Source organism: Penicillium robsamsonii (assembly GCF_028829455.1).
Source record: "Penicillium robsamsonii strain IBT 29466 chromosome Unknown utg000002l_segment0_segment0, whole genome shotgun sequence".
NCBI classification, from domain to species: domain Eukaryota; kingdom Fungi; phylum Ascomycota; class Eurotiomycetes; order Eurotiales; family Aspergillaceae; genus Penicillium; species Penicillium robsamsonii.
Genome location: NW_026643220.1, coordinates 1,984,922 through 2,011,477, shown reverse-complemented (window position 1 = coordinate 2,011,477; position 26,556 = coordinate 1,984,922). Strand labels below are relative to the sequence as shown.

Here is a 26,556-nt window from a genome sequence, read left to right as displayed (position 1 = left end):
ACATGCGTGTTTCTCACTGGTGTCAACTAGTGTCGTATGTAGGAGCTGAAGGTCCAATCCGAAGTAAAGCAAATGCGCGGTCGGATTATATCGAGTCAAGCACGAACTTGATGGTATGAAGAATAAGCCACATGATACTCACATTACCCTGGTCACCTAGACTCAGAGGCAGTTTTTGTTTTATGTCGATATTCAACAAGTCGGGCGATAATCTCCCCGGAGAAGGCAATGATGAGGAATGAGCGAGAGAAGTGGGCTCAGGCCCCATCTTGTCAGCCTAACCGGAGCTAGCGACTATTTAGACCTAGTGCTTCGTGGATTAAGATGGGCGGGGACATGTTCGTTCAAACTAGAAATCTTCGGTTCAAGTATCTCTCAGCGGATATAGGTGTTCGTAATCTTGGGGTCGATAGAATACGCTCACATGATAATGATCCAGGAAGAATTTAAAGCCTTCTGATATGGATTATAATGGGGAGCGAACGGTCGTGTTTCTAATATAAATGGAAGCCTCGTGTTGGAGGATCAGTGTTTTCTTAGACCAGGTGTTATTCAAATCCCAGGTACGGAGTCAAGCTTACAGTATACAGGAAGTACCGTCGCGACCGTTATTGCCTTCCATGTCGGTGAACATAGAGAGGTTATCGTCAAGTTGTACCATACATTTCCATACAAACAGATTTCTGTTAGAAGTGGTTATTCAGCGTGGAACATCGCATCCCCGGAATGTTAGTCCTGACTAGGCTGGGATAGTCACCCATTCCTGTAAAGAATTTGAATGGGTTTCAAGTAGTAGATTCACTCAGCCAATCAGGTGGAGCGGCAGGAATGGGCTTATACCCCGGATTCTGCCAGCGGGTTAAGCTAGAGATCCTGGACCCACGTGACAACGTAGGCAGCCCGACTACAAACTAGTATGTATGTACAAATCTTTTTTTTTTTTAAAAAATCTGTCCTCTATCATCGACTCCGCTCCTGCCTTGCCAACGTCCGAAGAACGTGACTTCTGCTTTTGAACAACAGGGAACGACTACGTTTGTCGCGACATAAGGTATGCAGCCTTTCACCTAACGACATTGCCACGCAATCACTGATATCGTATAATCATGGCTAGTGCTAAACGACCCCATTCTGGATGCAGTCCAGCGATAGCTGTTGTCGACACTGAAACCAAACGTGTCCGCCTTCAAGCCAATAAGCAAGGACACGTATTACTCCATCCTCTATGGTCTTACAGAGAACTTACGAGTGTTATCCTTTAGGATCACTATGGATAACAATTCAACAAGAACCTTACACCCAAGAGATGTCCTTCGCCAGATTGCCGAGTCAATGAATGGGGAACACGATGAACTTTCCGTGACCATCCCCATGTACACTACATGGAGGTCGGCTCTCCAAGCTGTCGAGTCAGCCCTTAACGGTGTTGACGAGCCATTTCTCGTCTTTCCTCACCGCAATACAAACCGTCGCGCCATACGTGAGTTGGGGTTGCAAGCAGCGTCGGAGCCCCACTCGGCAAATGTCCAAGCTCTCCCCATTCGAACCAGTGTTGACCTGGAGACGCTAGAACTCCGCCCACCTCTGAGTGAAGAAGGTCGCGAGCGTCTCCGCCAGATGGCCAAGGAGGCTGCCAACACGGAATTCCGATATCCCTACGCATCACTCCGGCCAGTACTGGAAGACTCCTTCCTTCCTATGATCCAGGCCGATCTTATTATACAAGGGTTGGATGGAAGGAAAGCAGACCCGGTATGCCAGCTCAAAGGGGTGAATATGATATTTGATACGGGGGCGCATAGGACTTTCATCACCGAAGAGCTTCTCTCTCCTTCTTTCCGGGAATACTTGCGGGATTCGGTCCACGATTCGTATCGCGGAATGGACGGCCTCTCTGTACATGTTGATGCCGGCATCGCTTTGTCGAATTGCCTTGTTCCTCTGGATGCCGTTGCAGGTGTCATACCCAAGTCCAAGATGCCGAACCAGCTGGTCGGTATATTATTCGGACAAGCCACATGCATTGATCGACTCAGCTTTCGGGCTATTCCTAGGCATGTACTGCGTGCAAAGGGGGAAGAGATCTCAGACGGACTCTGGGGAGACATTTTGGCCGACGAATACGTCAATATAGATGGGGAGATTGTCTCAATCTGAGAACTCGGAAAGCGCACTCGTAACACGGAAGGGCATGGTACTGCTGTATCATTATTATTGCTTTTATTCACATGGATGGTGTTTGGTTGGCTTGGAACAGATGCATAGCTGGGAGGAGAGGCTTATTTTTACTTCTGGTTATAACTTGCTGATGGCATCTCGTTTGGATAGTTACCTAGGAAGATGAATGCAACACAAGATGGGGATCTTCCGATGAAAATGTTATAATCCAAGACAAACCCAACATCATTGCTGTAGATCAAGTGAGAGAAGTTGACTTCAAAAGCATCAACATCTCAAAGCTATCACTTGTTCATTGCGCCGCGGAAAGGTGAAAAGTTGCAGATGATGAAACACATCGCGGGTGTGATATGTTAACCGAGCCAACGCCGCAGAGAGTAAAAAGCATTTATGGCCAATCCATAATGAATCAAACTCATCTCGTCACTTCGTTTACTATTCGTTCAAATCAGCAACGGGATCTCATTATAAATCCGACGAAAGCTCACCACACAGAACTGAAGATTCAGCATACGAATATGTTACCTCTTTGCCAAAACGACGACGATAACGCGGAGATGGATATGATCACTAGCCCACATTCAAATAGTAACGAGCGGCAAGTAAAACTAACAAAGGTATAGATTCCGAGACACAAAATGTGCACTACGAAGCTCCAACGCGCAGTGCAACAGATAGAGACCACGAGCCGGGCTTCTGGGCACGAATGACCCAAACGAATGGGTGGCTTACAGCAGAAAGAGAATCGGTCAAGCCTGGAACCCTCTTGAATGCCATCGTTGAACAGGAGGTGGTGCGCGAACCGGTGTTAACCAAACATTGGACTGGACTGCAGTTCTTTCAAGCCGTCGACTAGCGCAAGGTCAACATCGAATCGGTATATATCCAGGCAAGGGGGCGGCGACTGGCGTCAGACAATGCTTGCTCTTACTGTAAGCGCAAACCTGGCCCCTGGGCGTCTTGTGTTGTCCTAGATACTCTGGAAGACATTGATCTGGATGGGCAGTGTGCAAACTGTCACTTCGGTTTCTAAAGGGCCTGGTGCGACTTTTATAGACCCAAATCCAACGAGGATGGTGGGAAAACCTCGTGTCCGAACAAGGAAGTGACCATGCCTGGGGCCAAGACTATCACAACCCCCGAGCGGGAGGAAGAGGACGAAGCGGATTTGAACTTTCTTATGAGCTAGCGTGCAACTACTGTGGCTTACACCCATCAAATCGAGGCGATGTGGACGCAGCTGCAAATGTAACTCTTATCGATAGATCAGAGAATCGCTGTGAAGGAACGGCGGTTGATCTGATCCTTTTCTCGCGTGGCAGCAATATAGAACGATATCAACATAGGGTTACAAAGGGATTTGATAGAGGGACTTGAGACACTCCAGAAGGACCTGCGACGGGACGGTCGTGCCACGCTGGGTTAGTTGTCGATTGAATGGCGCGGCGCTATGGGAGACAAGGGGTTCCTGACGACGGGCAACCTGATGAGCCGGAAACGCACCTGAAACGCGGTGTGCAACCGACCCACCGGATCGCTTCCGCTACTGTATCACGATATGGATGCCGATTTGAATTAGTGCATCCAGCCACCGGGTTGCATGGAGGGCGCAAGGGCGGTTTGTACACATTTCCAATGGCCCGCTTACACAATATTACCATTGGAATTGGCAGCAGCGTCCAAAATTGGGGTGTACAGTGTAATATATTGGGCTCTGAATATACCAACACAATCTATGTAGGCCTGACTCATAAGGGTATTTGATTTGTCAAACGACAAGCAGATGACCTACAAAAGAGGCTATAGACGGAACCAAGAGGGGTCATTTGACCGGGAACTACGGAGTAGGTAGTCGATCAACGGCCCATGCGCGACTAAAAACGCGAGCTCTCTCGAAAAGCTCCAACCAGCGCCATTTTCAAATCATAACTAGTGTACGCGGCACAGAGTGCTGTTTATGTATGTCGACAATATGGCCCAACTCGGAGTTAGTTTTCGCCCATATACTCGGGAACCGCACCGTCCACCGACGGCTGTACGAGGTAGAGCAAGATGTAGTATCGTCACACAACGACGCCCGTCGCGACAGTCGGACTACACTATGGAGTATATTGTAAATGTACAAGGTTCGAGATGGAAAAAGCCCAGATAGTTTATACACGCTGTCCCAGGTTCCACAACAGCCCGGTCTTGTAGAGCTGCCGCTTTCCACGCTCGGCGCCGGCTTTTCTTTCCAGTCACACAAATGACAGGATTTGTGCTAGCCTTACAGAGCACAAGGTGACCTAGTAGCTTCGAATAAGGAAAGACTGAATCTCTCTATCGTGCACGTTCGATTTAGACCTTGCATGGTCCGCGGGGGCCCTTTAGTCAAACTGCCAAGCCGATCTATACCCCGGATGCAACATGGTTTCTTTTGATTACCGCCTTAAACAATGAATTGGTATTAACTTCATGAACCATCGACTCGCGTCGAGTGGCGTTTTCTATTCTTTGTTACGCAGATCTATTGAGTTATGCACTTGTTCTTAGACACAAATAAGCACAACTGATAATATGTCCCTGTCAATCTCAAATAGAAGTGGACGGTAAATAACGTACCTTTAAAGACAACAGACGACGATCGCTATACCGCCACCTCCTAGTCACATCCAACCGCTAATATTGATGGTGCCTAGAACAAACCCCGCTAGTTTCATCCCTACATTCCTGGAGACCTATAGCATACACATATTGGACACATGCGGGGCTATATTCACACAGATATAAGCCGAGGAGAACATCATTCGTCGGCACAATAAGTTATTAAAAATGTTAGAGTCGACACGCCCAATCGTATGCCCAGCCTATTTGCTTTTTGACTCAATTTCTGGGTGAGAGTTCAGAATGTTTCTCTCCTGATGCAACATCAGAATCAACTTTGTCTCCACTAGGGACAACAAAGGGCAAACGCGGCCCTAACCAAGCGTGAGGACAGAATATAATCTTAGTGGATATCATGTCTTTGGAAGCCAAGTGTGTGGATTTCTAGAGGCGGCTCACTGCTGCCGATGAGTTGGGGGCGCATACATCATGTTTCAAGATCCCACTGTCCTTTGAATAGTGATAGTTCCGGGAACTACCAGAGTCATGATTTGCATAGAAAAGACAGGCATATGCCGATATCAAAAGCACGTGTAGGCTGTATACCTACTCACGCATCACACGCAAGGCAGAAACTGGGAGTCACAATTTCCTATTTGATATAATGAGCATACTTGATGTTGCCTTGAGAGTTGCGCGGCGGGGGCCACGCGTTGTACAGGTTCACATCTCAAGTTGCTGTATCCTAGCTCACAGTCCTTTGGCAGAACCTGGAACAGTCTGCTTCTTGGTCTTTGGTCTATATCGGGTTGACTGGCGGCTGTGGATGTGACTGAGACAGGCAATTCTGTACATGGATGCACAGCAGTGCTTGATTCATACTGTATCTTATGGCACGTAGATCTACAATGTAATCTGAGCTTGATCCAAATCCCGAAAATCAGAAAAGTTCTTCCAGTGGCGTTTTCTCCCATTCCTTGAATGTAACAAAGAAGTCTGGAAATACCATGTAACTCCAAGAGGCTGCGCTCATTGGTTTGTTGGGGTTAAGATCCGACCCACTAATGTGTGAAGAGGATTCAATCCAACGGCGCTTATAGCGATATTCATCGTTGGAGGGCCGTTTCTGCTGCATGGTGTAAAAATCTTAGTAAGCCCAGCAACTGGCTTAGTTGCAGTTGTATGTCAGTTACCCGGAGATGAGACCTTTCTAGGATATTGATGAGCAAACTCAAAGCCCAGTCGCGTGCATGCATTAGCGTGAATCAGATTCGTTTTGGGCCGCAGTAAGAGCGAAGCCGGAAGTGCCCGGGGTAGTGAACTCGTGACCCAGAGATCGAGTAAGATCTGCAGAGTATGAAATCCGTTAACCCTAGAAGAGGGGTTTTGGGAAGACCCATCGGGTGTCTCGCAGTAGTTTCTGCCTGCTAGGAACGCAGTGTCGAAGGGATAAGTTGCAGGTTTAGTTTGAGAGAAGCCTGTGTACATCGTAGATGTTTTTGGGATTTACTATATCCATCATGACTATCTTGCCAATATTCAGGTGCAGTTTGTGTTGCGAGTAGGAATGTATCGAACATGGCTGCCATGAAGCACCAAGAAGCAGCATATATTCCAGAGTAGATTTTAGTGATCAGAAATAACTCCCCAGGACAAAGGTGGCATGTCTATCCCCACAGTGCAAGAACGATGATTTGAGAAATGAATAAATTAAGACAATGTGAATTCAAACGATAGATTAATTGCCTAGTCACCCTGGCCATCCCAGCAAACGGTCTGGGCAAGAACTGGATAGCCAAGAGATCTGGAACATCCCTGGTAGTGGCCAATGCCATTGTATAATGTGCTCATAGAATTTCACATTCAAGGCAACTTTGCCTTACAAAAGGAAGGAGAGCCTCAGTACGGAGACGCTGGTAGGACAACCGGGCCGGATCCGAACCACGGTAGGGTCAAAGTCTGTCTCGGGATGTTACGTCGACAACAATACAATTGTCACTCTGCCATAGAAGGGCCAGAATATATGCTCAAAAATAGCAGGACCGAAATCAGAGAGTTTGAGGCTTAGGAGGGAGGCTGTAACGGTGGTCGACAGCCGATATCCCGCCGAACGGCTAGGACACAGGCAGATCCGCCTCTGCTGTCAATCTACATCAACACGAAGCAGACTTGGATGTTCGTAGTAAGGGGGCGAATACGGCAGGTTTTTTTGAGTCCATCGCTCTGTAACAAGCCCTTATAAGCATGAGATTATTTCTCAATTTTCAAGCGATTATTTGATGAATTGGATATATGCCCTATAATATCTAAATCGCTACATCCCGTAGAGAAAGTCTAGTGCGACTATAAAAACGACTTCGTCTTTCTATCGGTCTTTTAGAATATAACCGCTATCCCCTAATATTGGTAGTGTGGCCGCCTTACAAGTTATTTGTTATACTTAAAAGAGACTACATAAGTGTTGGCAGCCGATTAACTTTCTGGCGAAAAACCCGGTTGACGCGATGGACACAAAAACCTGCTGTAAGCGAACTTGGATATCCAGAATGCAAGAATCACATTGTGAACCCGAAGGCGCGGGGATCAGAGTAGATCACACTGCCAACTCTAACGGACTCTCTACCGGACTTGATCCGTATGGAACCGTGGTTAACGGTCTGCGTCACATGGGTGAATCATATTCCGGTTCGAGACCGATCTTTGAGACCGATCTGGGGCGTATTGCGCAATATCTCTGATAGCAACGTGCTGTTTTATACGGAGTCGATGTAGCATCTACCGATATGAAAACATCTACTCCATAACTCCGCCCGTAGGAAATCACGATTTGGAGGTCCAACGATTTAGACCGAACTAGTTCAAGGCGCTGGCGCTAGAAGCATTGTGGGCCCCACCAACGTGTGTTGGCGGATACCGAACCTGCTTTCCAAGCGCCCAGCCCTTTATGGGAGATTCTAGACTTTTGATTTTTGGGGCTTGGCTCAATAGCTTCAAGTTGGAATTAGTGGGTCTGCAGTAGATCCATCCTCTCTCTCTTTTTGTTTTGTTTCAGTCGCTGTCAACGGTGTTGCATCTGCAAGTTTATTGTCTATTATTTATTTCATGATCATGTGCTATAATAAGTCGGAGACAACTCCGATGCCAGGGTCTTGTTCATGCTTGGCATCCTATTTAAAGGCGGGGCCGTTATGAAATCGGAAGTATCGGCAGGATCAATTTCCATTGCTTTATGTTGGAGGATAAACTCGTAAATGCATATGGGGCGCCACCCATTTTGATATCCACGGATGGAGATGTAGGTTTATAGCGGGGTCTGAAGGATTGCCTCCGTTGCACGGGTATTATAACATTATAACCAGACGATTGGGGACGAGAGCCGACCCCCCAAAGATCGTCAGGAGGGGCATATTTCTGGACAGCAGGAATGCTTGGACTTGTCGGTGTGATATTCTTTGTCCCCACGGGCGATGGTGGACATATTATTTAATAAGCCGAATTGTTATGGTTATCGCGGAAGACCCAAAGCAGCGTTTTACCCAGGGTTGGCGTTAGGACTTGCTGAGTCACCTAACAATGGGATGGTGTTTTTTTTTTCCCGAAGACTGGAACCTAGGAAATTAGTGTTTCTATGCAGAAGAGATATCAATTATATTTTTGATATAGAGTTAGAGAAGAAATAAGAGATGAAAGTGATTGATATATAGATAAAAAAAAAATACCGGAAACGCGAAGGATGAGGGGGTTCGGACTTCCTAGGAAAGTAATCCGTGGGGATCGTGAGATTCCTTGCAACGTTTTCTATTTTTTCCTTCCAAGATAAGCTCCGCAGAAAAGTCTCCACCGAAAAATTTTCGAAGCATCAAATGATCAAGAAAACTGGGTCCATCCACTTGGGTCCGGAGGCGCTACGCTACACCGGCAACCCTTTTTTTTTTTTTTGCCTTAATATCTTCGAATTCAGGATATGAAACAAATCGGAATTAAGAACAAGATTTATTCCGGGGTAAAAGAGTTTAAAAAAGGTATAGAACAAGTCATAAAAAGGAAGAGAAAAAAAGCAGACCCATCATAGGCCTGGAACCGGTTTCGTCTGGTGACACGGCAAAGACTGGCGCTTGGACCAGGTTCCCCATTCTTCGGGGTATAAGACTACCCTTTCCCACCTTTTTTCTACCCATTTTTGCTCTGGAATTCCCCCATTTCACTCTAAACGGATTATACTCTTAAAAAACACGTCAATCTATGATTTAAAAACAATGAACGCTAGCCAAAGATCCCCCAAGACCCCGAAACCAACAGCCTCCGTGCCAATTGTCCAAAATAAACGCTGGCCCCCCATGGCGAATCGAAATGCCCTCCCTTACAAGCTCACGCACATCTCGAAAGAGAAACTTGCCCGTGAAGCCACCGCACCAGACCCCGACCTCCGCCGCTGCGTGGCTCACTTCCGCCTGCACTGTGGTTCTGTCTCTTGGACCGAGAATGACATGAAGTCTCGCATCAGTTCATTCGACTTCGAAGACACCGACGAGGAAGACGACGTGGATGAAATCAACAAAGAACTGCCTGTCCTAAAGAACAGAGCCCCGGCCAATGAGACTCCAGAAGCAGTCGCCGAACAAATATCATACAAATCAAAAGCAGAGCCTGTCGCTGTTGCGGCACCCCCGGCATCACCCCCGGCATCACCCCCGACATCACCCTCTGAAAATTCCGAGCATGGTTTTTTGGAAAAGGGTCGCAATTGTCTTGAGGCGACCTCCAAACACCTATGGACAGGGGGAACTTGCATCGTCTCCCCAATGGCGGGTTGAACTCGCCTCTCAATATTCTCTCCTACACACTCGACTACCGACCCTATTCTCCTGATCCTTTACAACCGACACGATATTACGATTTGATGACCATAATGACACAAAAATGAATCCATGTATATAACTTTTATGACACTATGTCATCTATAATTACCAATCACAATATTTTTTTTTTTTTGCTGGGCAATCTGCTTTTCTAACATAATCGAAATACTATCAACGTTATATGGTCTATTGGATGCTTTCGGATTTATTTCGCTCTAGAAATCTTTCCCCAAACTCCCCACACTCTATTCTTGGATGTTCCCAAGCTGGAAGGTCAAGCGAAGTGACTCACTTGCCGCGTAACCAGGGTCACATGATACATATCCGAAACTGGAACGATCTACGAAATAATATAATCGTCAATCTGGAGAATGCAGGTTCAAACCCGAGACTGGGGCTGTGGAACTATGATCCTCGTGGAAGGGATGGATTATGTTTGGTGGAAAGTTGAAGTGGCGAATCACCCAATTTCATCATAGTCATGTCACATTATAGCCCTTCTACACCCTTGATGACATCCCTGCCATGGGACCATTTTGGCGTTCGATCTGTCAATTGATCTCTATCTCTCTGCATCGCCTCGCTATCTGTACCTTAAAATCCAATTGAGAGTTGTAGAATAGCGACAAAGAGACCAAACCAGCACAGCACACAAAGTACATCATAGTATTTCGTACTTGAGGACGTCACTCATCTCCAGAACATTATTTCTCGGCCCGAGAGAACACCTGGAACATCCACCTTCTAGAATCAAGTCCACGCTCTCCACGCCCAAATCTTGTAAACACGCCCGTTCAGCGGATCCGCCCGATTGGCTGCTCTACTCACCCCATCCCCCGTACCAAGTATTCCGACGGTGAACTCTCGGCTCACGAGGGATTGCTCGACCGGGGTGCCGACCCCGAGGGGCGTGCTAGTGTGGAGTTTTCCAACTGTCAGAAGCTCGGTGATGTTATGGATGACGCTGGTTTGCTCGATACCCTGGATGACCCTTCGGGTGGCCGTTTCAAGTGGATAGGACAATGGGTCTAGGTCGATCATGACATGAGGTTGATAAGAGCGTATATGTCATTGTTGATCTTGATAACCGCCAAGGGTGTTGCTTGTTGTTTCTTGGCTGTCAATAACAAGTTCAGGTTCGATCTTCATCGGATCTTGTTCTTCTACTGTACTTTTCTATTCTATTCGGATACATCGTGTATAGAGTAGCAAATGATCCAATAAAATCTGTATCTGTGCGCACCGTAAATCAAACCTTAGAAACAACAAAATTCGCTTCCCCAGAGACGAAATTGACATTCCAGCCTCCTCTTGCGCGTTCGAATTGATCCCCAGCTACAGCATAGTCATCCTCCGTACCTGGAGTCTCGACCCAGACAATAACAGAAGGAATATCAGACGAGCCAGGGACAATACGTAGTCGAAGAGACGTCGGTAGAGAAACATGAAACGAGACCTCTTCTATCAATCCAGCGCTAATCGTGACGTATACTCCCATTTGGGCAACATAGACCCGACGGCGTACAGCATCTCGTGGTTGCACGGTGACCGTCTTTCCATGAGTAGCGATATTCCCACCATACGTGACAAGACCGACATCGGGATCATCGACAATGTAGACAGCAGATCCAAGCATCATACCTAGGAAATTTGGACCGTAGTCACCTGAATAATCGTCGCCTTGCAGGGTATCAGGGAAGGAGTGGAAAGCATTGTACATCGAGCCATCTTGTCGGATGTTAGATAGTGGTCCTGTGATTCCGCCGTAGCCAACTTGGAGGAGATAGGTGTCTGTTGGATTCTGGCGGAACTGGGATAGCAGCGGTAGTGCATTGAGGCTTGATCCGTAGTGATGGATCATGCGCTCTATGCGCTGTAGTTTGCCACCATAGCTGGATGAGAGGTTGGTTAGGAAACAAGGTAACATATTAGCACAACTACAAAATACTGGGCTGGCTCTCACATAAAGTCCCAATATCGTCGGGCATTCCCATTCCACCCCCAATGCGGCACTGAGGGCATATATCCCAGGATGCTGTTGATAGTCTTCGTTGCTGTGTTGGTCATTTTGAAATAGCTAAATGGAATGTTAGTCAACCGGGTATCGCTACCAGAGAGGGATCCAAAAGAGCAAAAGGGCAAAAACACACTTGCTCCAGTAGTAGATTCCCTCTTGCCCAGTCGAGTCCCACGCCATCTCACTACCAAAAGGAGAATCCTCCTTATCCCATGCCTCAGCGCGAAGCTTCATAGCAGCCTCGATGGAGTCGGCCTCGAAAGTCCACTGTTCACGCTTCAAATCCGATAGAAGGTCACCGACAACAGTCTCGCCCATGAGTCCGAGACGCGAGTACTGCACAAGCCCATCCCCGCTCGAGTCCGTGGCGAAACAGGTCACTGTGGTATTGTATGCTTGACTGAGGTACCACTGCCAAGTGTGTGTTTTCAGAAGGGATTCGTTATCTCGACCGGCGCGATACAACGCCCAGTATGCCCCGATCACATGGATATAATTGTACGCACGGTCTGTAGCAAAGGAGGCATCCTTATTCCATGACCACCAGTTGCCCCAGTCGAGAGACTGATCGTATTTATAGTCAGGGATTTGAGCAGGCTCATAAAAGAATATACTCTTGCGGACTGTGAAGTCTGCGTTTTGGATAGTCTTAGACAGAACCTCGGACGCAAATTGTTCAAGTTTTGATACTTCTGTCGCGTCGGCCAAACCAGATTGCTTCATCGCGCTGGCCAAGTAGGTTACGCCGCCTTCATCGCTTAGTCCGGCCATCCAGACTCGGGGTTCCTGGAGGACTTGGGATTGGGTTGAGTGGTCCCATGTTATGACTGATGGAGCGCGATGGAAGGGATCATCTGTATCATTGAACCACATGGAGGTGGTAGTGAACTCGCCCAATTTGCTGACTGTTGCCGGTGCCGAGTCTGTAATGAAGTAGTGTATCGTTTGGACTTTGCCGTCTTCGTATGTGATGGTTACTCTGGTCCGACCCCAAACCAAACCAGTTGGGGTGAGTGATAGAGCGCCGTTTGCACCGTGGGTTATCTTGAAAGAGTTATTTTCGGACACTACCTCGGATATTTGAGAGTGAAAGACGTAAAGCCGAGCTGTGAGATCGACAGGTACCACGTATCCCGGTATTCCCATTGTGACAGGCGTGTTGGTGGCTTTGACTGCATCCTGTATACCACGCACACCGTCCTTTACAACCGTGAAGCGTAATCCGTAGGTCACTGATTCACCTGGTTTCACGAATCGAGAGCTAGGCTCGTTCCACGGGGTGGCACTAGACCACTCATTCTCAGCATAGGCTTTGGTGTGGGTCTGCCATTCGTAGAATCCCTCAAATGTTTGACTGCCGTAATAGAGAGGATCGGTGCTAGGCTCATACAAGTTCCGCCATGCTTCCAGTGGAGTGCTTGTGTTGAGCAACGGGGTAACGATCAACGATGCCCCAGTCCCAGATGTGGGGGCTACCTGAAGGTACCCAGCATCCATCCCGATATATGGATCTGTGAGGGAGCACTTTGCCGCCATATCTTCTGCCGTGCGGTTGGAGAATATACTGTTGAATTCGGCTGGGAAGCCCAGGCTGCCAATTTCCAGCGTCCGTTTTCCCTTGTTAGTCAGAGTAAAGGTCAATCCGAGATCGCCGTCAACATCAATCCATTCTCGAAGGATGTGGATAGGAGAGGTCGGTAGGGTTCGTGTCATCTCAGCGGCAGCAAGAGCATCGGATTTGACACTCTTCAGCGGGTTTCTTGCTTTTGCCGAGTCGCCTGCAATCCACTTTGTTGAACCCGACAATCGATAACGATATGTAATGTCCCCATTATGATACTGGCCATTTGTCGCTCGGTATGCAATATCATCAAAAGGCAGGAAGTCGAAAGACTCTCCTGTCGGCTTGAGAGAGGCGAGAAGCTGTGAATCTTTGACTAACTTGATGTCAAAATTGGCGGTGGATAAAGAAGTATAGCCATTAACTAGACCAAGTGTCTCATCATAGGCTTGTACAGCTACCAAAAAGAAAGCAAAGAACCCCGAATCAAGTTTCATTGTGTTGCTAGTCGAGGCACGCTATTCTCCCTTAACTTAACAAATTAGAATAGAAGACTAGAGAATAGGAGTAATAAATAGCCCACAGCTGATGCTACCGGTTAAATATCGAGTCTCCGAAGAGGATGCAACGGAGCTATTAACCGATTGTTGATTCACCCCACATTTTACTCCGCAGCGTTGCATCGTGAGAGCCAAGCTGCACGGATTTAATCTAATCTGAATCGATAATTTTAGGCCAATGAAGAGTGATTACGCTTGAAAAAGCTAGTGTCTGTGTACTCCTAACCCCCACAATACGTATGTCATTACCCCACAGAACCAGCCGATTATATCAAAGTCGGCTTCGGATAAATTGAAGTCAGGATATGGGTCCGCGCAGAGTCACCTGGCTCATTCGGATTTGGGCTGCGAACCATCCTCGTTGAGTGACGTGGCTTTACGATCAGGGACGGCAATGCGGTTTACCTACTTGGCGTCGGTTAAGATGGATTCAACCTCGCAGTTCTATATGAATGAGCCAGGTGAGGCTTCCAATGCTTTAAGACGTAGATTTTGGTATCTCTGTGCCGACACGCCGATTCCATGTGCCTTGAAGACGCCGAAGAATGAGTAGGTAGAATTGGAATGGGGAAGCCACGGATAGAACATGCAAGACAAGAAGCTGTATTCCAACAGGACTTACTTGTTTATCTGCTATAATTTTAGTGGGTGTCTGCGGTCAATTTGTAAATGGCCGACGTCGCTTACCTGCCATATGGTCTACGTTTGAACGGCCAGATCCAACGCGGCTGGATGATAGATCGGAAAATGCATCTCTGATTATGAGTGTACATGATCAAGTGGCAGACATTGAAAAGGCTAAATCGAAATCATTGAACATCTCCACTGGATCAAGCAGTCCAATGTCCACATGAGACTGGGTCAGGAAATCCAGCATGGTTGGTTGATGCAGAGCCATTTCCGTGGTAAGATATGGGACATTCGATTCAAAGAGAGGATGACCCAGATCTTCCAGAGGACCCACGGCGGATTGGAGATTGTTTGGACTTTGGTGTGGTCGTAATGATTCGGCATCCGATTCTTCAGCCATCGGCAATATATTGGTAACATTGTCCACAGGACCGTGAGAAAGTGCCGATGTAGAGTATATTGGACTATCGTGAAGGCATTGGCGCACCCGCTGAATGCGTTCGTATAGGTCTCTTGACGCGAGACTATCGGATAAGCTGAGATTCTTGAGGATTTCAGTTGCTGTTTCAGCCGATGTCAAGTCGCTTGGATCTCCGAGTGGCAGAAGACTCGAAATCACCAGGATTAATGCGGCAGAGAAGAGGAAGGCAGGAAACGAGTAGCCAAATATTGCGAGTGATCCGCCGGTCCATTCATTCACACATAATGCCAACGAGTGTCTTGCTGCGTGTATACATGCCTCGCTCAAAGTGATCAGAATGGGTGAGATGGAATCCATAGACTGCTTAGTTTGGTCTTTCATTTTTAGAGTAAGAACATGGAGGAGGACTGGTCGAATTGCCAGGATGACGCACTAAAGTAGTCAGTTATGATTTCGAAAGAGATCCAAGGCGATTTATGCTCTTACAAAATTGAATTGAAGATGCATCTGAACTGTATGTTTCGGGTTTGGCTTTTCTGCACTGAGCCTCAGATGCTCAGGAAGAGAGCGAACCCACTCTTTCAATTGAGTCAAAAGTCGCTGTTCGCGGTGCAAGAAAGTCTCGGCTGAAATCTTTCGACAATATATCTCTCCCGTTGTGTCACCAATAATTTTAGCAAGTTCTATTGCTGCCAGCTGGTAAGCGCCGTCCGAAAATTGATCATGGTATGTTTCAGACGCCGAAATGGACGGTGGGTCGACATGAATATCCTCGTCGTGAATTTGCACAGGAAATCCTGACTTCGAGCCCCAGAATCGGTCAAGTACGTAGATAGTCCACCATATCCGGATGCGGTGTTCTCGTGCTACTGGGTGTAGATTTTGGGTTTGTGGGATGTTATAGTTCAGGCCAATGCTGAGGCCGAGTCGTAATGCATTCCCGATCAAAACATAGGCGGAGTGAAACCGGTTCAAGAATTGGCAGAAGAAGGCCTACAAAGAGTAAGCAAGATCCGAGGTGACTGCGGAGAAAGGGACTGACAAGCAAGAGCAAACTTTCTATATGAATCATGCTTGGTCGCTCGGGGACGACCTGGATGAGGCTCCACGCTTTGGCAAAATAGGTCAAGCCAGGTACACTCGACGTTTCGGAAAGATCATGCGGAGTTGAAAAAACTTGAGCGATGGCAAAAAGAGCAAAGTATTTGCACTTGATACTTGGATTGTCGAAGTCACCTCTCTGATAGACACCATGGAGCATGTCCAACGTGTCCTTTTTCAATGCCAAATGGAAACTTGGGATGATGTGGCCAAGTGCAGTCTTTACTAATAACTGGGCACTTACAAGTCCGGGCCATTGTACATCTGTGTAAATTGAAGATGATATTGCCGACTCGTCAGTATAACGCGATCTTGGAAGATGGGGTATTGGCATGTTGGTCCCTTTCAAGGACTGACACAGACGTGTGGCAAAAGCAGCGCAAGTGGCCTCGCTGATATAAAGGGGGACCACCGAGGCATCGTTGGATTGAAACCATGGCTTCTCACGAAGGAGATTACTCTGTACCAGGGGCTCAGTGTTTACAGCGGCTGTATCCCCATGCACTTGCTGGGGACCACAGCTCTGTTCTTGTCCGTTTGGGCGGCGTTCTTGTTTCAAATGATATCGTTGGTCATGCAGCTCTTGGCTATCTTTCAGAAGTTGCTCCAAATAGCTATCGGTTATTGAGGTTAGTGACTCATTTGGAAGCGACCAAAGAAGATGGATACCTTTCATCCACCCGTATTTTCCGATCTCGAGTGGAATATCTACATTGGGATCCGTAGCCTGCAGCTCGGCATTTCGAGCATGGCTTTTCTCCGGAGCATTTGATCTTTTGCGCATGACACCGATGACAGCTGTGAAGAGTGTGAGCAGAGGTTTGATACCGCCTTTGGACATGCTTACGCCACGGCTCTTTTCTTAGGTCTTGCTGCGGTGTGAGTGGGCTGTTGGCCAGATCGACTGGATATAACCTGGAAGTCAGTACCCATCTTAACCCACAAGCTGATTTCAACAAAAGAGACGGGAGAAAACTATGAGCGGGAGACGTGTTCGGCAATATCCAATCCGCCGGCCCGCCCAATCATGAACGGGAATACCACGGAGCTTTTGAAGTATTGAATAATTGAAATCGATGGAAAGTGGCTCGAATAACAATTCGACGTAAATTTCCATTTGCTTTGCAGGTCACATTCGAATCATTCAGTACAAAATATAGATTTAGTCAATTTTTTCCAACTATTCATGTTGAGTCATCAAATTTATAATCCAAGCCTATAGTTATGTACATAGAATGCAAAGTTAAAAAAGGGCAGTAAGTCGTAAAGTCGGTATATCTAGTTCAACAGGAACCGTGAAGGTGTCTCTTGGGATTCGAGCTCCAACGAGACTGACGTTTTCCGCTTTTTAGGAGGGTTGATGTGAATCTTCAATCCTTTATTGAAATTAAGCATACACACCACGGCGTTGACGATCGTGAGAACCATCAGCAGAAATGATAGAGCTGCGAATAATGTCAGGGACACCCGGACAGAACTGAAATCAGCGCTCTCCGTGGGGGCGTGAATTCGATAGAGGGTAAGGCCGAAGCATCCCATTATAATAAGCATAAAGAACTGAATGACTGGTTAGTTTGAAACTCGGATATTGATTCGCACTCGAAAATCCTCACCATCATCAATATGAGAGATTTCGTTTTCTCACGCTTGCAAAATTGAGCCGACAGGACCAAGGTCCCTATGGTGAGTGGGATTAAAGCGGCGTTGAGGATGAAATCGAGGTCTGCGGTTTGAAAGACAACAAGAAGGATTTGAAGTTGACTTCCAAATACGAAGAAGAAATCGAATTTTAGGAGAGCGATATACACCTGGAGGAATTAGGTCAGTCACAAAATGGGGGACATTACCAGCGTCGCAACTAACCTGAAATGTAAAATATCGACGCTTCATCTGCAAATCCGCGCTGATATTCTTGTATATAGACCACGAGAACTCCGCGCGCAACTTCCACGTGAAAAAGCTCATGCACACAGTCCCGATACCCAAAAAAACCGGGACAAGAATGATCTCAATGTGATACAAGTCTCCAAGATGGTCGCTGAGGGTTTCACCGGTCAGGCTGGAGATGGTGTCCTTGATCTCCTGTATCTGGAGAATGCCATATGTTAACAGACCCAGATTACAGATGCAGACTCCGACCAGCTGGATTGTGTTCTTCCGCCGCAGTGCATCATATGACAGAGCCAGTTCGTATATAAGAGCGAAAATGTATAAGCCTAGGAATGACTGAAGGCGCATTGGTCCGTCCGCTTTTTTGTCGTCGTCGAGGTCGTCCCACAGGCTCATGAGAATCCAGCTAATATCGCCATAAGCCCTCAGTCTGAGAAGGGACTGATATTCAAGGTCGAGCCCCTACCTTTCAATTGCGACTGTGAGGACCGTCTCGGTGATCACCGTTGCTGCAAATAATCGCGTCCATAATGTGTTGGGGATGTATAGTAGAGGTCGGCTGTGGTTTGGTGCCTTGTGATGGTGTTGTTCATCCATGACCGGACTGAGTGGTATAGAATATGTGTAGATCTCTGATTCCTTTGCCTTCTGGTAAGCATTGTCGGGTTGCAAAGTGGTTTGGAGAGGCTCTATCATATCAAAATTGAGATGTGGAGGTAAAGTGGTCAAGTGGACAGACTGTTTAGATTAATTTCCCTTCTCAGGAGTTTCGTATATTAAAGACATTCTAAACCGAATACGACTGCCTTCATAGTGGGGCGACCGCGTAAGGCCTGTTGTATTGTTCAAGCCAAGGCCGATCTAGTATCGTTCTATTTGCGATTGACTTCCGCTAGGCCTCAAGAAAAAGGAAGCTGCTTATATCTTGGGTACTAAGAGGGTATAATGTACAAGAATAGTCGGCAATAACGACCTATCTTTTTTGGTTTAGTGTTAGATAATTTTCTGGATATTTTCTTTTTGTTATGGCTGGAATGATAAGCAAAATATAGAATATAGTGAAAGGGTAACCTGGGATGAGAATACGCGTATAAAGGGATACGCGAAAATCTCTATAGGTTATATACTAGGAAAAGGCGTCTCTACAAAGGCATCTCTACGCCGGGACCTTAGAGTATGTATATATCCATTTAGGGAGACTAATTGCTAAGGCACGTATTAGCCTCCTGGAGGGTAACCCATACGATTTCAAGTACCTCTGTTTGTATTCCACTTGTATTTGCTTTGTTTGCATTGGACCCATAAAAAACCCTTATTTCACCAATCCTTTTCTCTCCTTTCTTTCCTTGAGCTCAGCCCAAATATGAAAGCCCCAGGGGAAACCCGGTATACATGTGTCCAAAGAATGGATAACGTATATTCCGTACCTATTGAACATTGGTATATTTGTATCTACCTCAAATATGAACCAAGACAATCCTAGGCCCTCATTTCTTTGGAAGTTTATGTCATGTCTCACTTTGAACAATACTACGGAATATTTAACGTTTTTATCTGAGACATGGATAGAATAGAATGTATGCTTATAAGTAGGCTAAGATAATGCGATGGGATATATCCAAAATGAGTTTAATGCACGCCATGCCAGTATTTCAGACCCAAACTCCAGGTGTACCCGAACGGGTACAAATAAAATAGAAAGAGCAAAGAACACACGGCAAAGCAAAATTGACACAGAAGAACTCCGCATAAATGCATGACACATGACGATGTGCATTCGGGCGCGTGTGCCTTGGAAATTAAGAATTAGAACTCCATCTCGTCATCCCAGCCCAGCTGATCGTATATCGACTGGGACTGTGATTTCTCAGGCGTTACAGGCACAGCTGCGGCGCCTTTGACGGGGGTTCCCATGACGGCAGGTGGGGAGTGAGCACGAGGGTTATCAGTGGCCATGGCGTCAAGCGATAGAGAGAATGGCACAGCAGTCGGAGTAGATACACTCTGCGGCGCCTGTCTTTTGGGCGGCGTCTCCATGATCGCCGAGGTGCGAGCATGGTTGAGAGACTGGTTGAATTGTCGAGATGATGTTGACAAGTTTTCTGTGAATGCTGAGATGTTCCTAGGGCGTGAATGGATGGGGGAGCCTGGGACCATTGGTTGTGTGGATGAGCGAGGGGTCGGGAGTTTGGGCACCCTGAATAGGCCCTTGCCGGTGGAGGACGATGGCCGACGGGCAGCTATGGAATCACTCTGGAAGAGTTTGGAAGATGGCCTAGTTGGAGTTTCTTGGATAGCTCCGTCCAGCTGACTTGCTCGTGGACTTCGTCCATCGTGTGGATGGTCATGAGTGAAAGGGTCGGAGTCGGCGCCAGAGAATGAGATCGCTCGTCGACTCGAGGATGGGATCATCATGGGAGACTCGCCGAGAGACTCGCTGAAGGGAGAATTTTCTACACCGGCGAATGACCGGGATGGGGCCAGACTACGAGGGAGCGGCGGTAGCCCGGCGTCCTTCTTTCGATTGCCTCGAGGAGTTGCCATGACCTGTACACCTTCGCCGAACGGATTGCGTACGGGGTTTCTTGACTTTCTTGAACTGCCTCCGCCACTCGTAACCCGTTTCGACGCATCATCTGCCAGATCCTTGGAGACGAGCTCTCTGTTCGGCTTCCGGAGCGCATTAATAGCAGCATCCAGTTCTTTCTTCTGGTTGGCAAGCATTTGGACCTTTCTCAATTTGGTTTCATGCTGTCGTGCTACAGCGTTAAGATCAACCTCGCGGTTTTCCGTACGTTTTGCTTTCTGAATACCACCCCGGACACTGCCGCTAAGAACAGTGGGCAGCAAGGGCTCAATATCGCGCTTCGCATTGTGCTGGGTCGGTGCAGTGCTGGATCGAGTTAATGCTGGGTGCCGAGCATGGGACGCTGCCGCTTTGTCGTCCGTAAGCACTCGTTGCAATGTTCGTCGGGGTTTCGGGGCGGGCTGTTGCCGCTTGACTTCCACTCCGGGTTCCATGCGGTGTGATTTACTCGAAGATTGTGTCTTCTTTGCAGCTGGAGAGATACCGCCAGATACGCCGAACTTGCGGGTGATCAACTTGCATTTGTCCGGGAGACGTGCAGCGTAGAATGGAATGATGACTTCCGTGCAGAAGTCACGCACCGCATCGCTCTCGACTTTCTTGCCTGAAAGATGGCTGCCACTGAAAGAAGAAGTCTTTGCTGTATCCGCGGCAGACGTTTCTTCCATTGTCACAGCGTGCCAAATACACATCCGATCGAGATGGAGTTCAAGCAGCACATTTAAATCCGTAGGCTTTTTAGGCTTGGCTTTCTTTGGCGTATCTTGCTCCCCATTTACATCTTTCTCCTTGTTAGCGCTGTTTTTCTCTGCCGAAGCAATGGTCATTTCCAACACCATGACCTCCAAAAGAAGCAGGATCTGTAATTGTGTTTCGCGCAGCCGGAGATCCGAAATCTGTTTCTTAGACTCTGCTTCACGCGACGCTTCCTGCACAGAAGATCCATTCAAGATTCTGTCCTTCCACCACCTGTGGATGAATCCTTCCTCCTCTGGGTAAAGACCATTCTTGCCCATCTTCTTCTTCTTCTTACTATTCCGCTTTTTAGATTTCGTGCCATCATCAGAAAGCGCAAGAGCTGCATCGCGAATTACCGATGGCAATGTTTCTCTGTATTTGAGGTCCATTTTCTTTGTAGCGAGGATAGCCTCACGATAGGATTCAATCAGCTCCGTCGAGCCATGAGGTTGTTCCGAGTCACGGGCCTGGAAAGCAGTCCGACAGCGCGTTAACGGACCCTTCGCAAAGTACGCCACAGAAGTCTAGAAAAACGTCAGTCGGGCAACCCCTCAATATCGAGTAGAGCATATTACCTTTGAAACGTAGAGAGCCTGTAGATAGTGATCTCTCATCCCGTCCAGCAACTCCTCGGGCGACTGTTGAACATCCACGACATTAGACTCAACACCATCAACATCCATAGCCGTACTGACATCCCCCAAGCCCTGAGATTCAGGAAGCAAGAAAGCACCCCCCTCAGCGGCATCGAAACTCCTCGACGGAGCAAGCGAATGACTCCGGTGCTCTACAACGCCCACAAAGGATGCCTCGGTATTCCCGAGATCGGACTCAGACGGACCAAAGACAACCGCAATTTCCAGTCCAGTAGACTTTTCGCCCACCTCAACGTCGGAGAAGGGCTCATCGATCTGAGCAACCTGCCACCAGTCAAACCCATCAGGAATAGCACTGGTTTCGTCGACAGCCATGCCATCCACCTCCGCCGCGTCAGTTGCATGCCATCCCTTGGCCGCAACGACGAGGTTGCCTTCGTGCACCCATCTGGCGAGCTTGGACAGCGAGTATATGCCTCTCTTCACCCTCTCAACAGTGTAGAGCCCGCCATTGGGTATCAGGCGCACAGCGAGGACAGTTGGTTCCGCCTTGGCGCGCAGGTCGACTTCCAGCGTGGGGATGTCCGCGGTGAAAAGGCCGCCTGGTTGATCGTCTGATCGGGAGGCGGGCGTGTCGTCCAGCCATGAGAGGGGCAGTCTTGTGCGAGGGAGAGCGGCAATTGGCTCGAAGATCAAGGGTTCATCAGATAAAGACGCCGAGTGAGCCTATACAAGTTGCGAAGAGTGAGCAACAGCAACCCATGGATTGAGCGTATATTGGACTAATTATAGGCATAACTCACTCTTATGACGATGGAAGATGTAGCAAGCTGTCCAGCAGCATCGTTTAGCTCTTGGTCGTCTCTTTTGCGCTTCTTTATGGGTGGAGGGGGCGGTTCGTGAAGTTTGTTCAGCGCGGACGAACTAAGCGGATCCAGGATGCTAGGGACAATACGCGAGGCCATGGTCGCGTCTAGAAGATCGTGGACATCCTTTAATTTGAAAGCAAGAGTCGAGTCTCTAAACTAACTCTCGAAAGCAATTGATGTGCAGTCAACAGATCGCGCTCAAATCTTGGTGGGTCTGGCGTCACGCGTCGGGACGTGCACTCCGCCTGGATCAATGTACTTAATTGATTTCGATCAAGCGGGCAAGTTTGTCTTATTCCACTGAAATTGATTTCTTGAGAAATTACATTAGAGCATCTGAACTAGTATACTACTAAAAACCATGTATGAAAAAAAGATTTGAAAATATTATGAATCTATCGCTAATGTTTAGATTAGCAGGCCCAGGGCCAAGACGAAAAGAACCTTTAGGTACTCTCTCAGAGAGTGCCGGAAAGATTCCCTCGAAACCGATAGAGATCCAGCATGGAAGCTGGAAAGTCTCCTCGGTAGGCACCATGGACGGTGAGGTAGAGATGTGGTGTTGAAGACTGTCGCTCCAGAAAAACGCCAAAAACTTCCTTTCCCAGCCGATGAAAAGTGGTATCATGTTGAATTTTGTCTTCGCCGAAAAGGCCCGTCATTTGCGCGACCATGCAGATAATGAAACAAGAGAAGTCGGTCTCCAAGTGGAAACCAGCTTCTGGATTTTATGAGGGTTTTTTTTATAGTCTATGCTCATCGTGCTTCGAGTTGTTGAAAACAAAGCAAATCATCACAGTCGTCAAAAAGTTGTCCGGAGTCACCGGATCAAGCAGAGCCCGCTTAGAACTTGAGGGCACGGGGTGACTCCCAGGAGAACTCCTGGTTGGTGAAGTGGCCGTTCTTAGCGGTCTGGTAGTAGATGGGCTTGGCCAGATCAAGGTCCTTCACGATGACACCGGGACGGAGATCGAAGTTGTTGCGGATGATCTCGACCAGCTCGTCGGAGGTCTTGGTGGAAGTGCCGTAGGTCTCAACAAAGATAGAGAGGGGCTCAGCGACACCAATGGCGTAGGAGAGCTGAACGAGGGCACGGCGGGCAAGCTTGGCGTTAACCAGAGACTTGGCGATCCAGCGCGCAACGTAGGCGGCCGAGCGATCGACCTTGGAGTAATCCTTTCCGGAGAAAGCACCACCACCGTGAGCACCCCAACCACCGTAGGTGTCGACGATGATCTTACGGCCAGTGAGACCGGCATCACCCTGAGGACCACCAATGACGAAGCGGCCAGAGGGCTGGATGTGGTAGACGGTGCGGTCATCGAGAAGCTCGGCGGGGATGACCTTGCGAACAATCTTCTCCTTGATGACAGAGCGGAGCTCCTCAGTGGAGACATCATCGCTGTGCTGGGCAGAGACGACGACGGTGTCGACGCGCAAAGGCTTGACGGCACCGTTGTCGTGGGCGTACTCAATGGTGACCTGGGTCTTGGTATCGGGAAGCAACCAGGGGATGGATCCATCATTACGGGCGGCCTTCATGGCAGCGTTAAGCTTGTGGGAGAGGAGGACAGTCAAGGGGAGGAGCTCAGGGGTCTCATCGGTGGCATAGCCGAACATGATACCCTGGTCACCAGCACCGAGCTTCTCAAGAGCGTCATCGTAGTGAAGACCCTGAGCGATATCGGGGGACTGCTGCTCAATGGCAACCAAGACGTTACAGGTCTTGTAGTCGAAGCCCTTCTCGGAGGCATCGTAACCGATGTCCTTGATGGCACCACGAATGATCTTCTGGTAATCCAGGTGGGCCTTGGTGGTAATCTCACCGAAGACCATAATCATACCTAGTGTAACATTGTCAGATTGAGATCTGGCCTCAAGTAAACAGAGTCAACCTACCAGTCTTGGTGGCAGTCTCGCAAGCAACCTTGGAGAGGGGATCCTCAGCAAGGCAGGCATCGAGAATGGCATCGGAAACCTGATCACTATTGAGGGGTCAATACATGTAACAGTGGGAATTGATCCATCTAATAACTCTCGGAGAGCAGAATAAACCAGGGGGTTATAACTCACGCAATCTTATCGGGGTGACCCTCGCCGACAGACTCGGAAGTGAAGAGGAAAGTGCCGCTGTTTGAAACAGAACCCATTGTGACGATGTGTAAGGGAAAACTTGAAAAAAAAAGGGGGAGGGGAAAGAGGAATGGAGAGAAGGATGGAGGAAAGGGAGGAAGATCTCTCGGGAGGGGGAATTTTGGTGGGGTTTTGCTTTTTTTCGAGTTACTTTGGCGGTACCAGAGAAAACATAGTGTGAGTGGGGGACCGGTCAGGTACTACCGAAGTACCCTCGTTGTACTTCGTACGCGGTACTTCCTGTCCCTGCTTAGCCGTGATCGCGCCATCTGAGGGCGGTGACTAGGGCGGTGACTGGAGGCAGATTAACACAGCCGGGAATTTTCTTGTGATAAGATAGACCATTGAACCTATTTTTGTACCTTTTGTTGAATATACAACATTGAACCATGTCTAAATTCGGTGTCCTAGTAATGGGTCCTGCTGGTGCAGGCAAGACCACCTTCAGCAATGCAATCATTCAACACCTACAAACCACCCGCCGCAGCTGTTTCTACGTGAACCTCGACCCCGCCGCCGAGACCTTCGCCTATGAACCAGATCTCGACATTCGTGATCTGATTACATTGGAAGATGTGATGGAAGAGATGGGTCTAGGACCAAATGGGGGTCTCATCTACTGTTTCGAGTTCCTACTCCAGAATCTGGAATTCCTATCAGAGGCACTGGAGCCATTGAGCGAAGAGTATTTAATCATCTTCGACATGCCCGGCCAAATCGAGCTCTACACACACATTCCTCTTCTACCAACCCTCACAACTTTCCTCTCCCGTCAAGGCCCGTTGAATATCAACATGTGTGCCGCCTACCTACTCGAAAGTACCTTCGTCATCGACAAAGCCAAGTTCTTCGCTGGTACACTCAGTGCCATGTCCGCCATGCTGATGATGGAGATGCCGCACGTCAACATTCTCAGCAAGATGGACCAGGTCCGCGATATGGTGACCCGTCGGGAATTGAAACGGTTTACCAACGTGGATGTACAATTGCTGCAAGAGAAGGAAGAGGACGATCTCACCGCAGGTGCCAACCCCATGGCCGCGGAATCCTTGATGAGCGGCGGGTCTTTCAAGCAGCTCAACCGAGCTGTCGGACAATTGATCGACGATTTTAGTATGGTTTCGTTCCTGCAATTGGATGTCTCGGATGAGGACAGCGTCGCGGCGATTGTGAGCCACATCGATGATGCTATCCAATACCATGAGGCCCAGGAGCCGAGAGAACCCAAGGATGCAGTTGATGTGAACTATGAGGATTGAGGGATATCACACGTGATTACTGCAGCGCTGTGACTTGCAGTCAAATCCCCGGCACATTCATGACCTCCACAACCACTTCACCCAATGCCACCCCATGCAGCAGCCTCGAGTTTCCGGCAGCAGAGCAATCTGAGACAAAGCCCACTTCCACCTTCCATCTCACGTTGATATTGTACGGCCGACCTGATGATAAAGGAAATTTTTCCAACATCCTTCTCGCACCGGACTACACAGCATTTGGAGCTTCCTCGACGTCTGTAATCAACTATAAATGCAACACGACCATGGTTGAGACTACCAGAGTCTGAGTTGAGAGCTTTCTACACTGCAAATGGATATTCGGACATATCCTCAGATAAGAAAAATAATAATGAAACCATAATGAAATCTAAACCAACTCATGAATATTGCTATGTCTAGAACTCGAAAACAATTTGTTAATCGCTAGACTAATTCAGCAGAATGAAGTAAAGAAACAGGCAGATCCATTGCGCATGTTCATCATACATCCCAAAACAGGCATACCAGCCGCTCAGAAAAGTAACAAGCCGAAGATGTTGAATATCAAACATTC

General features: G+C 48.0%; 11 protein-coding genes across 11 annotated transcripts; 4 read left to right on the top strand and 7 right to left on the bottom strand.

Moving 5' to 3' along the window:
• Positions 1–1,269: 1,269 nt before the first annotated feature.
• N7447_004020 (uncharacterized protein) lies at positions 1,270–2,157 on the top strand (the record flags this gene model as incomplete). The annotated part of the gene is made up of 1 exon (XM_057228295.1): positions 1,270–2,157. One exon carries the CDS (start codon positions 1,270–1,272, stop codon positions 2,155–2,157), a length of 888 nt encoding a protein of 295 aa, XP_057087636.1.
• A 425-nt stretch (positions 2,158–2,582) lies between these two features.
• On the top strand, positions 2,583–3,034 carry N7447_004019 (uncharacterized protein; the record flags this gene model as incomplete). Its single annotated transcript, XM_057228294.1, has 2 exons — positions 2,583–2,766; positions 2,802–3,034. The coding sequence occupies 2 exons, from the start codon at positions 2,583–2,585 to the stop codon at positions 3,032–3,034; spliced, it is 417 nt and encodes a 138-aa protein (XP_057087635.1).
• A 2,667-nt stretch (positions 3,035–5,701) lies between these two features.
• Positions 5,702–5,896, bottom strand: N7447_004018 (uncharacterized protein; the record flags this gene model as incomplete). Its single annotated transcript, XM_057228293.1, has 1 exon — positions 5,702–5,896. The coding sequence occupies one exon, from the start codon at positions 5,894–5,896 to the stop codon at positions 5,702–5,704; it is 195 nt and encodes a 64-aa protein (XP_057087634.1).
• Positions 5,897–9,017: 3,121 nt separating this feature from the next.
• N7447_004017 (uncharacterized protein) lies at positions 9,018–9,575 on the top strand (the record flags this gene model as incomplete). Its single annotated transcript, XM_057228292.1, has 1 exon — positions 9,018–9,575. The coding sequence occupies one exon, from the start codon at positions 9,018–9,020 to the stop codon at positions 9,573–9,575; it is 558 nt and encodes a 185-aa protein (XP_057087633.1).
• Positions 9,576–10,370: 795 nt separating this feature from the next.
• N7447_004016 (uncharacterized protein) lies at positions 10,371–10,661 on the bottom strand (the record flags this gene model as incomplete). Its single annotated transcript, XM_057228291.1, has 1 exon — positions 10,371–10,661. The coding sequence occupies one exon, from the start codon at positions 10,659–10,661 to the stop codon at positions 10,371–10,373; it is 291 nt and encodes a 96-aa protein (XP_057087632.1).
• Positions 10,662–10,869: 208 nt separating this feature from the next.
• On the bottom strand, positions 10,870–13,695 carry N7447_004015 (uncharacterized protein; the record flags this gene model as incomplete). The annotated part of the gene is made up of 3 exons (XM_057228290.1): positions 10,870–11,512; positions 11,584–11,697; positions 11,771–13,695. The coding sequence occupies 3 exons, from the start codon at positions 13,693–13,695 to the stop codon at positions 10,870–10,872; spliced, it is 2,682 nt and encodes an 893-aa protein (XP_057087631.1).
• An 838-nt stretch (positions 13,696–14,533) lies between these two features.
• On the bottom strand, positions 14,534–16,751 carry N7447_004014 (fungal specific transcription factor domain-containing protein; the record flags this gene model as incomplete). Its single annotated transcript, XM_057228289.1, has 3 exons — positions 14,534–15,241; positions 15,296–15,802; positions 15,852–16,751. The coding sequence occupies 3 exons, from the start codon at positions 16,749–16,751 to the stop codon at positions 14,534–14,536; spliced, it is 2,115 nt and encodes a 704-aa protein (XP_057087630.1).
• A 437-nt stretch (positions 16,752–17,188) lies between these two features.
• Positions 17,189–18,496, bottom strand: N7447_004013 (uncharacterized protein; the record flags this gene model as incomplete). The annotated part of the gene is made up of 4 exons (XM_057228288.1): positions 17,189–17,467; positions 17,524–17,718; positions 17,774–18,206; positions 18,267–18,496. The coding sequence occupies 4 exons, from the start codon at positions 18,494–18,496 to the stop codon at positions 17,189–17,191; spliced, it is 1,137 nt and encodes a 378-aa protein (XP_057087629.1).
• A 1,110-nt stretch (positions 18,497–19,606) lies between these two features.
• N7447_004012 (uncharacterized protein) lies at positions 19,607–22,686 on the bottom strand (the record flags this gene model as incomplete). The annotated part of the gene is made up of 3 exons (XM_057228287.1): positions 19,607–21,649; positions 21,701–22,447; positions 22,525–22,686. The coding sequence occupies 3 exons, from the start codon at positions 22,684–22,686 to the stop codon at positions 19,607–19,609; spliced, it is 2,952 nt and encodes a 983-aa protein (XP_057087628.1).
• A 643-nt stretch (positions 22,687–23,329) lies between these two features.
• Positions 23,330–24,769, bottom strand: N7447_004011 (S-adenosylmethionine synthetase). Its single transcript, XM_057228286.1, has 3 exons — positions 24,664–24,769; positions 24,490–24,575; positions 23,330–24,434 (listed from the first exon to the last, which is right to left on the bottom strand). Exons 1-3 carry the CDS (start codon positions 24,738–24,740, stop codon positions 23,434–23,436), a joined length of 1,164 nt encoding a protein of 387 aa, XP_057087627.1. The 5' UTR covers positions 24,741–24,769; the 3' UTR covers positions 23,330–23,433.
• Positions 24,770–25,112: 343 nt separating this feature from the next.
• Positions 25,113–25,982, top strand: N7447_004010 (putative signal sequence-binding GTPase GPN3; the record flags this gene model as incomplete). Its single annotated transcript, XM_057228285.1, has 1 exon — positions 25,113–25,982. The coding sequence occupies one exon, from the start codon at positions 25,113–25,115 to the stop codon at positions 25,980–25,982; it is 870 nt and encodes a 289-aa protein (XP_057087626.1).
• Positions 25,983–26,556: the final 574 nt, after the last annotated feature.

Bases quoted from the DNA above. Each gene is read 5' to 3' on its own strand.
- N7447_004011 (XM_057228286.1), bottom strand. From the start codon at position 24,740: ATGGGTTCTGTTTCAAACAGCGGCACTTTCCTCTTCACTTCCGAGTCT. The intron at 24,576-24,663 runs GTGAGTTATAAC...ACCCCTCAATAG, and splicing joins GGTCACCCCGATAAGATTGC to TGATCAGGTTTCCGATGCCA. The intron at 24,435-24,489 runs GTAGGTTGACTC...ATGTTACACTAG, and splicing joins CGAGACTGCCACCAAGACTG to GTATGATTATGGTCTTCGGT.